Source organism: Coregonus clupeaformis, chromosome 17 (assembly GCF_020615455.1).
Source record: "Coregonus clupeaformis isolate EN_2021a chromosome 17, ASM2061545v1, whole genome shotgun sequence".
Classification (NCBI taxonomy): Eukaryota; Metazoa; Chordata; class Actinopteri; order Salmoniformes; family Salmonidae; genus Coregonus; species Coregonus clupeaformis.
This window is the reverse complement of record NC_059208.1, coordinates 24,718,804-24,733,110: the sequence shown is the minus strand read 5'-3', so window position 1 is coordinate 24,733,110 and position 14,307 is coordinate 24,718,804. Positions and strand designations below refer to the sequence as shown.

Sequence of the window (14,307 nt, the reverse complement as noted above, 5' to 3'; positions counted from 1 at the left end):
TTCTGGCCATGATGGGTTCATATTCCCGAAGGAGCCATACAACAAATTACCATGCGCATCTCTCATTTAATTTGACCAAGTAGCCTAGTAAATACAGCTGTGGAAAAAATTAAGAGACCACTGCACATTTTTCTTAAATCAGCATCTCTACATACAGTGGGGAGAACAAGTATTTGATACACTGCCGATTTTGCAGGTTTACCTACTTACAAAGCATGTAGAGGTCTGTCATTTTTATCATAGGTACACTTCAACTGTGAGAGACAGAATCTAAAACAAAAATCCAGAAAATCACATTGTATGATTTTTAAGTAATTAATTTGCATTGTATTGCATGACATAAGTATTTGATCACCTACCAACCAGTAAGAATTCCGGCTCTCACAGACCTGTTAGTTTTTCTTTAAGAAGCCCTCCTGTTCTCCACTCATTACCTGTATTAACTGCACCTGTTTGAACTTGTTACCTGTATAAAAGACACCTGTCCACACACTCAATCAAACAGACTCCAACCTCTCCACAATGGCCAAGACCAGAGAGCTGTGTAAGGACATCAGGGATAAAATTGTAGACCTGCACAAGGCTGGGATGGGCTACAGGACAATAGGCAAGCAGCTTGGTGAGAAGGAAACAACTGTTGGCGCAATTATTAGAAAATGGAAGAAGTTCAAGATGACGGTCAATCACCCTCGGTCTGGGGCTCCATGCAAGATCACACCTCGTGGGGCATCAATGATCATGAGGAAGGTGAGGGATCAGCCCAGAACTACACGGCAGGACCTGGTCAATGACCTGAAGAGAGCTGGGACCACAGTCTCAAAGAAAACCATTAGTAACACACTACGCCGTCATGGATTAAAATCCTGCAGCGCATGCAAGGTCCCCCTGCTCAAGCCAGCGCATGTCCAGGCCCGTCTGAAGTTTGCCAATGACCATCTGGATGATCCGGAGGAGGAATGGGAGAAGGTCATGTGTTCTGATGAGACAAAAATAGAGCTTTTTAGTCTAAACTCCACTCGCCGTGTTTGGAGGAAGAAGAAGGATGAGTAGAACCCCAAGAACACCATCCCAACCGTGAAGCATGGAGGTGGAAACATCATTCTTTGGGGATGCTTTTCTGCAAAGGGGACAGGACGACTGCACCGTATTGAGGGGAGGATGGATGGGGCCATGTATCGCGAGATCTTGGCCAACAACCTCCTTCCCTCAGTAAGAGCATTGAAGATGGGTCGTGGCTGGGTCTTCCAGCATGACAACGACCCGAAACACACAGCCAGGGCAACTAAGGAGTGGCTCCGTAGAAGCATCTCAAGGTCCTGGAGTGGCCTAGCCAGTCTCCAGACCTGAACCCAATAGAAAATCTTTGGAGGGAGCTGAAAGTCCGTATTGCCCAGCGACAGCCCCGAAACCTGAAGGATCTGGAGAAGGTCTGTATGGAGGAGTGGGCCAAAATCCCTGCTGCAGTGTGTGCAAACCTGGTCAAGACCTACAGGAAATGTATGATCTCTGTAATTGCAAACAAAGGTTTCTGTACCAAATATTAAGTTCTGCTTTTCTGATGTATCAAATACTTATGTCATGCAATAAAATGCAAATTAATTACTTAAAGATCATACAATGTGATTTTCTAGATTTTTGTTATAGATTCCGCCTCTCACAGTTGAAGTGTACCTATGATAAAAATTACAGACCTCTACATGCTTTGTAAGTAGGAAAACCTGCAAAATCAGCAGTGTATCAAATACTTGTTCTCCCCACTGTATATGAGAGCAATTCCATTCCAGTGTCTGTTGAATTCCAACACAGGCACACCTCATTCTACTAAATTAGGTACTGATTAGGTGATCACATGAACCAAATCTTATTTAACGAGGAAAAGTATAAAAACCACTGCTGTGGTCATCACTATCCTCTTGCAATAGGACCGGCTGGATGGCAAAAACAGTGCTAATAGTACCTCAAAAGTAATATTAATCAAAAAATAACTATTGACCATGCCAAAAGAGTTGAAAAGGAAAGTTTTGAGTGAGGAAAAGAAGGGTTCAATTCTGGCTTTACTGGCAGAGGGATACAGTGAGCATCATGTTGCTTCCATCCTTAAAATTTCAAAGATGGCGGTTCATAAGAACAAGGTCAAGCAGCAGACATTGGGGACAACAAAGCTACAAACCGGCAGAGGGCGAAAACGACTCTACTGACCGGGATGACCGCCAACTCATTCGAATGTCACTCAACAACCGTAGGATGACATCAAGTGACCTACAAAAAGAATGGCAAACGGCAGCTGGGGTGAAGTGCACGGCGAGGACAGTTCGAAACAGGCTCCTAGGGGCAGGGCTGAAGTCGTGCAAAGCTATAAAAAAGCCCTTCATCAATGAGAAGCAAAGAAGAGCCAGGCTGAAGTTTGCAAAATACCATAAGGATTGGACCGTAGAGGACTGGAGTAAGGTCATCTTCTCTGATGAGTCCAATTTTCAGCTTTGCCCAACACCTGGTCGTCTAATGGTTAGACGGAGACCTGGAGAGGCCTACAAGCCACAGAGTCTCGCACCCACTGTGAAATTTGGTGGAGGTTTGGTGATGATTTTGGGGTGCTTCAGCAAGGCTGGAATTGGGCAGATTTGTCTTTGTGAAGGACACATGAATCAAGCCACGTACAAGGTTGTCCTGGAAAAAAACGTGCTTCCTTTTGTACTGACATTGTTCCCCAACTCTGAGGATTGTTTTTTTCCAGCAGGACAATGTGCCATGCCACACAGCCAGGTTAATCAAGTTGTGGATGGAGGACCACCAGATCAAGACCCTGTCATGGCCAGCCCAATCTCCAGACCTGAACTCCATTGAAAACTTCTGGAATGTGACCAAGAGGAAGATGGATGGTCACAAGCCATCAAACAAAGCCGAGCTGCTTGAATTTTTGCGCCAGGAGTGGCATAAAGTCACCCAACATCAATGTGAAAGACTGGTGGAGAGCATTCCAAGACGCATGAAAGCTGTGATTGAAAATCAGGGTTATTCTACTAAGTTAAAACATTACTATTGTGTTGTTTAAAAATGAACATGAACTTATTTTCTTTGCATTATTCGAGGTCTGACAACATTGCATCTTTGTTATTTTGACCTGTTGTCATTTACTGCAAATAAATGCTCTAAATGACAATATTTTTATTTGGAATTTGGGAGAAATGTTGTCAGTAGTTTATAGAATAAAACAAAAATGTTATTTTTACCCAAACACATACCTATAAATAGTAAAACCGGAGAAACTGATCATTTTGCAGTGGTCTCTTAATTTTTTCCGCAGGCTATGTTTTTCAAGTTTTGTAATATCATAGGCAGCACGGTTTATAATGCTGGTATACAGTCAAATTTAACAGCTGATATTTTACATTGAAGTAGGCCTTTGTATAAAGTAATGTTTTTATTGTCACGTGCAAGTACAGTGAAATGCCTTTCTTGCTTGCTCTTTCCCAACAATGCAGTAATGAATATCAATAGTAGGCCTACTATAAAATATAAATTAAGTCAACTAGAACAAAACACATGAGAAATAGAACTGTAACTACTATAAGTACTGTAATTACATTATTTTTTGTAGCTTGCCCTACAATGTTCCAGATGCAGTTCATCCTATCTTATTTAGGTTGGAGGGAAAGTCGATGCAAAACATTGTTGAATTCAAACGATCTGCTGACAGGTCCACGACAATTTGCCATTGTTTTCACTTTAAGAAACGGACACATTCCTTTTCCAGATACAGCATAAATTACTGATAAAGATTAAAACATTATGCCAACACAGTAAATAGACCGGTAGTTTATGTAAAATATTTGACGGTATGGGCTACAGTATTGCTGTGCCGCAGCCTGTGCGATAGGAGCGCGACATCGTTGCCAATTAATCTCAGAGCCTATAAAAAAGGCAGGGCATATAAACCCAATCATATAAACCCCTATTGATGAACGAAATACTGAACAACAATTTGTCTTTTGCATGCGGTGGCCTAATGCCAATAGTTGCAAATTTTACAGCAAATAAAGGTCGTTATACACACCATAAAAAGTGAAAGGAGGCGTTTTCCAGGCAGGGTTTTAATGCTTGTTTACGTACACAGTTTTACGACAGGTCTGATTTATAAAGGAAACGTGTATGTATGGCGTGCGCCAAGTTTATAAATGTCAATATTTGTACCTGCACTGACTTTTCAAAAATGGCGCAAGCAGAAATTTAGTGTGAAATGTACGTAACTGTTATGAGTCCCCTGGAGTTTGCAAAAAGGCACTTGAAAGACTGAGATCATAAGACAAATGGAGAAAACCAGGCACAGCTCATCACCTGTCTAACACCATCACTACCCTGAAGCAGGGGATGTTTTTCAGTGGCAGGGACTAGGAGACTGGTAAGGGTAGAGGGAACAATGAATGAAGCCAAATCCTTGATGAGAACCTGCCTGTAAACGACCTTAGACTGGGGAAAATATTTGCATTCCAACAGGACAATGACCCTAAGCATACAGCCAAAGCAACGCTGGAATGGCTAAACAACAAGAATGTGAAGGTCCTTGAGTGGCCCAGCCAAAGCCTAAACTTGGATCACATTGAAAATCTGTGGAAAGACTTGAATATTGCTGTTCACTGCCACTCCCCATCTAACTTAACAGACCTAGAGAAAATCTGCAAGGAAGAATGAGAGAAAATCCCCAAATCTAGATGTGCAAATCTGATAGACATACCCAAGACGACTCAAAGCTGTAATCTCCACCAAAGGTGGTTCTACAAACTAATGACTCGGGTGTGAATACTTTTAAATTAGCAAACATTTCTAAAAACATGTCTCCACTTTGTCATTATGGGCTATTGTGTGTAGATGGGTGAGAAAAAAAAAATCTATTTCAACTGTTTTAAATTCAGGCTGTAACAAAATGTGGAATAAATCAAGAGGAATGAATACTTTCTGAAGGCACTGTACCTGTACATTTCATTCTCTTGCATGAAGGTTGACTGATTCATATACAAACATATATACACTACCGTTCAAAAGTTTGGGGTCACTTAGAAAATTCCTTGTTTTTGAAAAAGCAATTTCTGTCCATTTAAAATAACATCAAATTGATCAGAAATACAATGTAGACATGTTTAATGTTGTAAATGACTATTGTAGCTGGAAGCGGCAAATTTTTAATGGAATATCTACATAGGCCCATTATCAGCAACCATCAGTCCTGTGTTCCAATGGCACGTTGTGTTTGCTAATCCAAGTTTATCATTTTAAAAAGGCTAATTGATCATTATAAAACCCTTTTGCAATTATGTTAGCACAGCTGAAAACTGTTGTGCAGAAGAAGCAATAAAACTGGCCTTCTTGAGACTAGTTGAGTATCTGGAGCATCAGTAATTGTGGGTTCGATTACAGGCTCAAAATGGCCAGAAACAAATAACTTTCTTCTGAAACTCGTCAGTCTATTCTTGTTCTGAGAAATGAAGGCTATTCCATGCGAGAAATTGCCAAGAAACTGAAGATCTCGTACAACGCTGTGTACTACTCCCTTCACAGAACAGCGCAAACTGGCTCTAACCAGAATAGAAAGAGGAGTGGGAGGCCCTGGTGCACAACTGAACAAGAGGACATATACAGTGAGTGAAAAAAGTATTTGATCCCCTGCTGATTTTGTACATTTGCCCACTGACAAAGAAATTATCAGTCTATAATTTTAATGGTAGGTTTATTTGAACAGTGAGAGACAGAATAACAACAACAAAAATCCAGAAAAACACATGTCAAAAATGTTATACATTGATTTGCATTTTAATGAGGGAAATAAGTATTTGACCCCCTCTCAATCAAAAAGATTTCTGGCTCCCAGGTGTATTTTATACAGGTAACGAGCTGAGATTAGGAGCACACTCTTAAAGGGAGTGCTCCTAATCTCAGCTTGTTACCTGTATAAAAGACACCTGTCCACAGAAGCAATCAATCAATCAGATTCCAAACTCTCCACCATGGCCAAGACCAAAGAGCTCTCCAAGGATGTCAGGGACAAGATTGTAGACCTACACAAGGCTGGAATAGGCTACAAGACCATCGCCAAGCAGCTTGGTGAGAAGGTGACAACAGTTGGTGCGATTATTCGCAAATGGAAGAAACACAAAATAACTGTCAATCTCCCTCGGCCTGGGGCTCCATGCAAGATCTTACCTGGTGGAGTTGCAATGATCATGAGAATGGTGAGGAATCAGCCCAGAACTACACGGGAGGATCTTGTCAATGATCTCAAGGCAGCTGGGACCATAGTCACCAAGAAAACAATTGGTAACACACTACGCCATGAAGGACTGAAATCCTGCAGCGCCTGCAAGGTCCCTCTGCTCAAGGAAGCACATATACAGGCCCATCTGAAGTTTGCCAATGAACATCTGAATGATTCAGAGGAGAACTGGGTGAAAGTGTTGTGGTCAGATGAGACCAAAATGGAGCTCTTTGGCATCAACTCAACTCGCCGTGTTTGGAGGAGGAGGAATACTGCCTATGACCCCAAGAACACCATCCCCACCGTCAAACATGGAGGTGGAAAGATTATGCTTTGGGGGTGTTTTTTTGCTAAGGGGACAGGACAACTTAACCGCATCAAAGGGACGATGGACGGGGCCATGTACTGTCAAATCTTGGGTGAGAACCTCCTTCCCTCAGCCAGGGCATTGAAAATGAGTCGTGGATTGGTATTCCAGCATGACAATGACCTAAAACACACAGCCAAGGCAACAAAGGAGTGGCTCAAGAAGAAGCACATTAAGGTCCTGGAGTGGCCTAGCCAGTCTCCAGACGTTAATCCCATAGAAAATCTGTGGAGGGAGCTGAAGGTTCGAGTTGCCAAATGTCAAGCTCGAAACTTTAATGACTTGGAGAAGATCTGCAAAGAGGAGTGGGACAAAATCCCTCCTGAGATGTGTGCAAACCTGGTGGCCAACTACAAGAAACGTCTGAGGGTTTTGCCACCAAGTACTAAGTCATGTTTTGCAGAGGGGTCAAATACAATGTTCAAAAAAATAAAGGGAACACTAAAATAACATCCTAGATCTGAATGAATTAAATAATCTTATTAAATACTTTTTTCTTTACATAGTTGAATGTGCTGACAACAAAATCACACAAAAATTATCAATGGAAATCAAATGTATCAACCCATGGAGGTCTGGATTTGGAGTCACCCTCAAAATTAAAGTGGAAAAACATACTACAGGCTGATCCAACGTTGATGTAATGTCCTTAAAACAAGTCAAAATGAGGCTCAGTAGTGTGTGGCCTCCACGTGCCTGTATGACCTCCCTACAACGCCTGGGCATGCTCCTGATGAGGTGGCGGATGGTCTCCTGAGGGATCTCCTCCCAGACCTGGACTAAAGCATCCACCAACTCCTGGACATTCTGTGGTGCAACGTGGCATTGGTGGATGAAGCGAGACATGATGTCCCAGATGTGCTCAATTGGATTCAGGTCTGGGGAACGGGCGGGCCAGTCCATAGCATCAATGCCTTCCTCTTGCAGGAACTGCTGACACACTCCAGCCACATGAGGTCTAGCATTGTCTTGCATTAGGAGGAACCCAGGGCCAACCGCACCAGCATATGGTCTCACAAGGGGTCTGAGGATCTCATCTCGGTACCTAATGGCAGTCAGGCTACCTCTGGCGAGCACATGGAGGGCTGTGCGGCCCCCCAAAGAAATGCCACCCCACACCATGACTGACCCACCGCCAAACCGGTCATGCTGGAGGATGTTGCAGGCAGCAGAACGTTCTCCACGGCGTCTCCAGACTCTGTCACGTCTGTCACGTGCTCAGTGTGAACCTGCTTTCATCTGTGAAGAGCACAGGGCGCCAGTGGCGAATTTGCCAATCTTGGTGTTCTCTGGCAAATGCCAAACGTCCTGCACGGTGTTGGGCTGTAAGCACAACCCCCACCTGTGGACGTCGGGCCCTCATACCACCCTCATGGAGTCTGTTTCTGACCGTTTGCGCAGACACATGCACATTTGTGGCCTGCTGGAGGTAATTTTGCAGGGCTCTGGCAGTGTTCCTCCTGCTCCTCCTTGCACAAAGGCGGAGGTAGCAGTCCTGCTGCTGGGTTGTTGCCCTCCTACGGCCTCCTCCACGTCTCCTGATGTACTGGCCTGTCTCCTGGTAGCGCCTCCATGCTCTGGACACTACGCTGACAGACACAACAAACCTTCTTGCCACAGCTCGCATTGATGTGCCATCCTGGATGAGCTGCACTACCTGAGCCACTTGTGTGGGTTGTAGACTCCGTCTCATGCTACCACTAGAGTGAAAGCACCGCCAGCATTCAAAAGTGACCAAAACATCAGCCAGGAAGCATAGGAACTGAGAAGTGGTCTGTGGTCACCACCTGCAAAACCAGTCCTTTATTGGGGGTGTCTTGCTAATTGCCTATAATTTCCACCTGTTGTCTATTCCATTTGCACAACAGCATGTGAAATGTATTGTCAATCAGTGTTGCTTCCTAAGTGGACAGTTTGATTTCACAGAAGTGTGATTGACTTGGAGTTACATTGTGTTGTTTAAGTGTTCCCTTTATTTTTTTGAGCAGTGTACTTATTTCCCTCATTAAAATGCAAATCAATTTATAACATTTTTGACATGCGTTTATCTGGATTTTTTTGTTATTCTGTCTCTCACTGTTCAAATAAACCTACCATTAAAATTATATACTGATCATGTCTTTGTCAGTGGGCAAACGTACAAAATCAGCAGGGGATCAAATACTTTTTTCCCCTCACTGTACATTAGTGTCTCGTTTGAGAAACAGACGCCTCACAGGTACTCAACTGGTAGCTTCATTAAATAGTACCTGCAAAACACCAGTCTCAACGTCAACAGTGAAGAGGCAACTCCGGGATGCTGACCTTCTAGGCAGAGTTGCAAAGAAAAAGCCCAGTTGCAAAGAAAAATCTCAGACTGGCCAATAAAAAGAAAAGATTAAGATGGGCAAAAGAACAGACACTGGACAGAGGAAGATTGGAAAAAGGTGTTATGAACAGATGAATCGAAGTTTGAGGTTTTCGGATCACAAAGAAGAACATTTGTGAAACGCAGACCAAATGAAAAGATGCTGGAGGAGTGCTTGATGCCATCTGTTAAGCATGGTGGAGGCAATGTGATGGTCTGGGGGTGCTTTGGTGGTGGTAAAGTGGGAGATTTGTACAGGGTAAAAGGGATCTTGAAGAAGGAAGGCTATCACTCAATTTTGCAACGCCATGCCATACCCTGTGGACGGCGCTTGATTGGAGCCAATTTCCTCCTACAACAGGACAATGACCCAAAGCACAGCTCCAAACTATGCAATAACTATTTAGGGAAGAAGCAGTCAGCTGGTATCCTGTCTATAATGGAGTGGCCAGCACAGTCACCGGATCTCAAACCTATTGAGCTGTTGTGGGAGCACCTTGACCGTATGGTACGTAAGAAGTGCCCATCAAGCAAATCCAACTTGTGGGAGGTGCTTCAGGAAGCATGGGGTGAAATTTCTTCAGATTACCTCAACAAATTGACAACTAGAATGCCAAAGGTCTGCAAGGCTGTAATTGCTGCAAATGGAGGATTCTTTGACGAAAGCAAAGTTTGAAGGACACCATCATTATTTCTAACCTTGTCAATGACTACAGTTCCTATTCATTTTGCTATATTTCCTATTCAAACTCATTTCATGTATGTTTTCATGGAAAACAAGGAAATGTCAAAGTGACCCCAAACATTTGAACGGTAGTGTACATATACTGTACATACATACATAACTGAAGGTCATAATAATGGCCAGAACGGAGCAAATTGAATGACATTAAACACCTGGAAACCATGTTTGATACCATTCCACCAATTCTGCTCCAGTCATTACCAGGAGTGCCACCAACCTCCTGTGATATACATATATACTGAACAAAAATTTAAACCCAACGAGTTACAGTTCATATAAATCTATGAATTTCACAACTGGGAATACATATGCATCTGTTGGTCACTGATACCGTGAAAAAAAAAAATAGGCCTCACAATGGGCCTCAGGATCTCGTCACGGTATTTCTGTGCATCCAAATTGCCATCGATAAATAGCAATTGTGTTCGTTGTCCGTAGCTTATGCCTGCCCATACCATAACCCTACTGCCACCATTGGGCACTCTGTTCACAACGTTGACGTCAGCAAACCGCTCACCCACACGACGCCACACACGTGGTCTGCGGTTGAGGCCAGTTGGACATACTGCCAAACCTCAAAAATGATGTTTGAGGGTGGCTTATGGTAGAGAAATTAACATTAAATTATCCGGCAACTGCTCTGGTGGACATTCCCGCTCCCTCAACTTGAGACATCTGTGGCATTGTGTTGTGACAAAACTGCATATTTTAGAGTGGCCTTTTATACCCAGCACATGGTGCACCTGTATAATGATCATGCTGTTTAATCAGCTTCTTGATATGCCACACCGGTCAGGTGGATGGATTATCTTGGCAAAGGAAAAATGCTCACCAACTGGGATGTAAACAAATGTGTGCACAACACTTGAGAGAAATAAGCTTTTTGTGCAAATGGACAATTTCTGGGATCTTTTCATTCAGATCATGAAACATGGGACCAACACTTTACATGTTAGCGTTTATACTTTTATTCAGTGTATAAACACACACACACAAAAAATAACAATTTGTAACATCCTAACAAAACATAAAAATGACCATGGCACACGATTCACTAAAAATGTTTTATTCCCATGTAATACATTTTTAAAAAAGCTGTACAAATGCCCAGTTTCCCAAAAGTATCTTAAGGCTAAGTTCATCATTAAAACCAAGGATCCTATGATTCTAACAATTAACTTAGCTTTAAGATGCTTTTGGGAAACAGGGCCCAGAACATAACCAAATTAAACCTTGAAACAGAATAGAGGGATCCATAAGAAAACACATCACTAATTTAAAACAGTTTTTTTTATGCAAACAACGTTTCACTGATCATAGTGTATTTGGTGTTCTTTGTTTTAGTAATAAAAAAATAAAAATGGCAACCCTGACATTTTGCTGAAACTACTAATAATTTTGACTCTAAGGCACACTTGTCAGGGCCATTTGCAATTAAACAGTTGATTACCATAGAGCCATCAGAGAAGTTAACGCTATTACATATCACAAATGTGGGAAGGGATCAACGTCGTCGCCTGTCTGGACTCCTGCTACGTCTACGTCCACCACCCCTGTGGGGAACAGCGGAAAGGTTTAACGCAACAAAACCATTTACAACACACTTCAAATTTACACACGTAAATCTACACTTGAATCAGATCTTTTTTTAATTTTTTTTATTCAAGTCACACCCCTGCACCCATTCTGTTCCCCTCTTCATATAGACTCAAACGGGTCACATCTTGTTTCAAGTGTTCTCGCATCTCCAAACCCCTACAATTACCCTCCACAGCAGACTACTGCGCACTATGACACTCACCTCCTCTTGCTCTTGGGAGGTCCTCTGACGAAGCCCCAGTCCACACTGATAGGCTGGCCCATCATGTCCTGGCCATTCAGCCCTTCCATGGCTGCCTGGGCTTCTTTGTACGTCTCATACTCCACCAGCGCATAACCCTGTGAAAAGGATTGATGTGAAAATCCATGAGTCAGTGATGAGAAAGTCAAATTCTAGCCTTAAATATTATGACGAGAAGGGCTTCCCCTTCTTGTCGTAACAGTCACAGGTCAATATGAGTACCTCTGTGAACCCAGACTAAAAAGGACAGGAAAACATACTGCAATACAGACATGGTAGGCGTCGCTGTATTCCTAATTATCCCACAACGTAAAAGGGCAGATCGAGGTGAACGAAATGCGGCTAGTTCTTAATTTGCGTCGCCATGCTAGGTAGTTAATGGTAAAGCAGCCCATTGGATTCCCTGAACGTGTGACGCCTTGAGGTTGAGATGAGCAGCTGCAGGAAGTGTTGTGGAATTCAATGCCCTGCTATAGTCCAACCACACTGTACTTACTAACCATTTAATGATTGTACAGATATTGTTGGAATGCCAAAAATGGGTGAGGAGAATGCTTGCCCAACTCTCATTAATCTCATTTAAACTGTGCTTCAATTGACTAATAATGACAATAATTTTAGTGGTGGAAAAAGTACTCAATTGTCATACTTGGGTAAAAGTAAAGATACCTTAATAAAAAATGACTAAAGTAAAAGTCACCCAGTAAAATACTACTTCAGTAAAAGTCTAAAGGTATCTTGTTTTAAATGTACAGGGGTGGGGAAAAGTACTCAATTATCATACTTGAAGTAAAAGTAAATGCTATACATCAAATTCCTTATAAAGCAAACAAGACTGCACGATAATTTTGTGTAGACAGCCAGGGGCACACTCCAACACTCAGACTTAATTTACAAATGCAGTATTTGTGTTCAGTTAGTTCGCCAGATCAGAGGCAGTAGGGATGACAACGCGTTATTATTGATAGCTGCGTGAATTTGACCATAATTATGTCCTGCTTGAGTATTCGAAATGTAACAAATACTTTTTGGTGTCAGGGAAAATGTTTGGGAGTAAAAAGTACATATTTTCTTTAAGAACGTAGTGGAGTAAAAGTTGTCAAATATATAAATAGTTAAGATACCCCCAAAATACTTTAAAGTACTTTACACCACCGCATAATTTTCACGTCTGCTCTGCTGTAAAGAAAGTCACAATTTCAAACAAAAAGCACATTGTCATTTGTCCATGTTCAGTGTAATGCTGCCACCTTGTGGCTTAAAATAGCATTGTACAACAAATTACGCAATTATGAAACTGACAATATTAGCCAGGCAAATGAATCCTGCCAAAACAGGCCAAGCAACAAACCCTAATTTAAAATGTGCTGTGTAGATATGGGGATTCGGCCTAACCTTAAGGTAACCTGTTCTTCGGTCCAGGTTCAGATGTAGGTTCTTGATCTCTCCAAACTCCGCAAACTTGTCGTGGATGTCCTCCTCAGTGGCCTCCTCATGTACCCCAGTCACGAAAAGGATCCAACCCTCTACAGCTGAAAGAATCAAGAGACAAACATGTCTGTGTTAAATAACTGACTATGGTTAACTAAGGCTACCACCTGCTATAACACAATATTTAAATTAAACTCATATTGGATGATGTACAAAACCACAGTTTCAAATCAACCCCCCATTCAGAAGTGACTGACAAAGGAATGTCCACCCTAGGTTGATCATGGCACTTACATCTCTGAGGGCCTGGCTCATCTCCATCCTGCTCCACTGTATCATAGTCCTCTCTCACTCTGGACCTCGCTCCCTCCTCTAGCACAGCAGAGAACAATGGGAAGAAATAGCATCATGCATCCTACCCAAAACATACAATTGTACACTATTGAAAAATTAGATTAGCAGAATACAGCCAGGTTAGGAGTCAGAACTGCAGTGTTAACTCACCTGAACCAAAACCTCGTCCCTTTCTCCTCTTTGCCTTCTCTTTTAACTTGTGGATGCTGTCTGGGGAATGAAAACATCAGAGACACACATTAGTCAACTGAAAGTGATAACTACTGATTTAACTAGATTATAACTAACTAATAAATAGACTAACGCGTTGGTAAAAGACAGCTAGTTACAGTAGCTAACTCGACAAAAATGTGTTATAATAGCTAGTTGACAAGTTATTACCTTGACCTCACGGTTTGCAAACAAATTAATTAGCTAGCTTAGTGTAGTAGTTAAGTTAGCTAAGTAGATCTGACCTCGCAGTTTCCAAACAAACTAACGTTAATTGCCTACCTAGCTACCTTGGTGTTAGTTACGTTAGCCAGTTAACGCGTTAGCTCACAACCTAATCGCCATCTTTTAACAATGCCAAACGAAACTTTATTTCAGTTCCTTTTACTCGTAACTTGAAAAGTGCCAACTATACACATTCGCTAGCTAACACCTATTTTCCTAAACGAAATAGGCACAATTCAAAAAGTTATTATCAACACCACATTAGCCAACCAGCGTGTTTGAATGGTTGCGAGGCCCAAAGGCAACACGCATCCACGATTTGCAGATACTATTCACTCAGTTAGCCGAAAACTCCCCAAAAACGCACTATTAGCGAGTCCATGGTAAGCAAAAAAAAACCCACAGAGAACTACTGTTTCATAAATTTTACCATCACCATCCTCATCCATAGCAAAGTCCTCGCCTCCCGCTTCATGAAGATCTAATACGTCCGCCATGTTGTTAGCTGCAGTTTTTGCGCTGATGCGCGTGAACGTTGACG

At 42.2% G+C, this 14,307-nt stretch overlaps 1 protein-coding gene across 2 annotated transcripts; it reads right to left on the bottom strand.

Moving 5' to 3' along the window:
- Positions 1–10,756: 10,756 nt before the first annotated feature.
- rbm8a (RNA binding motif protein 8A) lies at positions 10,757–14,307 on the bottom strand. 2 transcript variants are annotated; one of them, XM_041875283.2, is made up of 6 exons: positions 14,203–14,307; positions 13,482–13,541; positions 13,272–13,349; positions 12,942–13,078; positions 11,508–11,644; positions 10,757–11,259 (listed from the first exon to the last, which is right to left on the bottom strand). In XM_041875283.2, the coding sequence occupies exons 1-6, from the start codon at positions 14,261–14,263 to the stop codon at positions 11,211–11,213; spliced, it is 522 nt and encodes a 173-aa protein (XP_041731217.1). In that variant the 5' UTR covers positions 14,264–14,307; the 3' UTR covers positions 10,757–11,210. The 2 variants fall into 2 exon arrangements, with proteins under 2 accessions (XP_041731217.1, XP_041731216.1); XM_041875282.2 differs by having other exon boundaries at positions 14,197–14,304.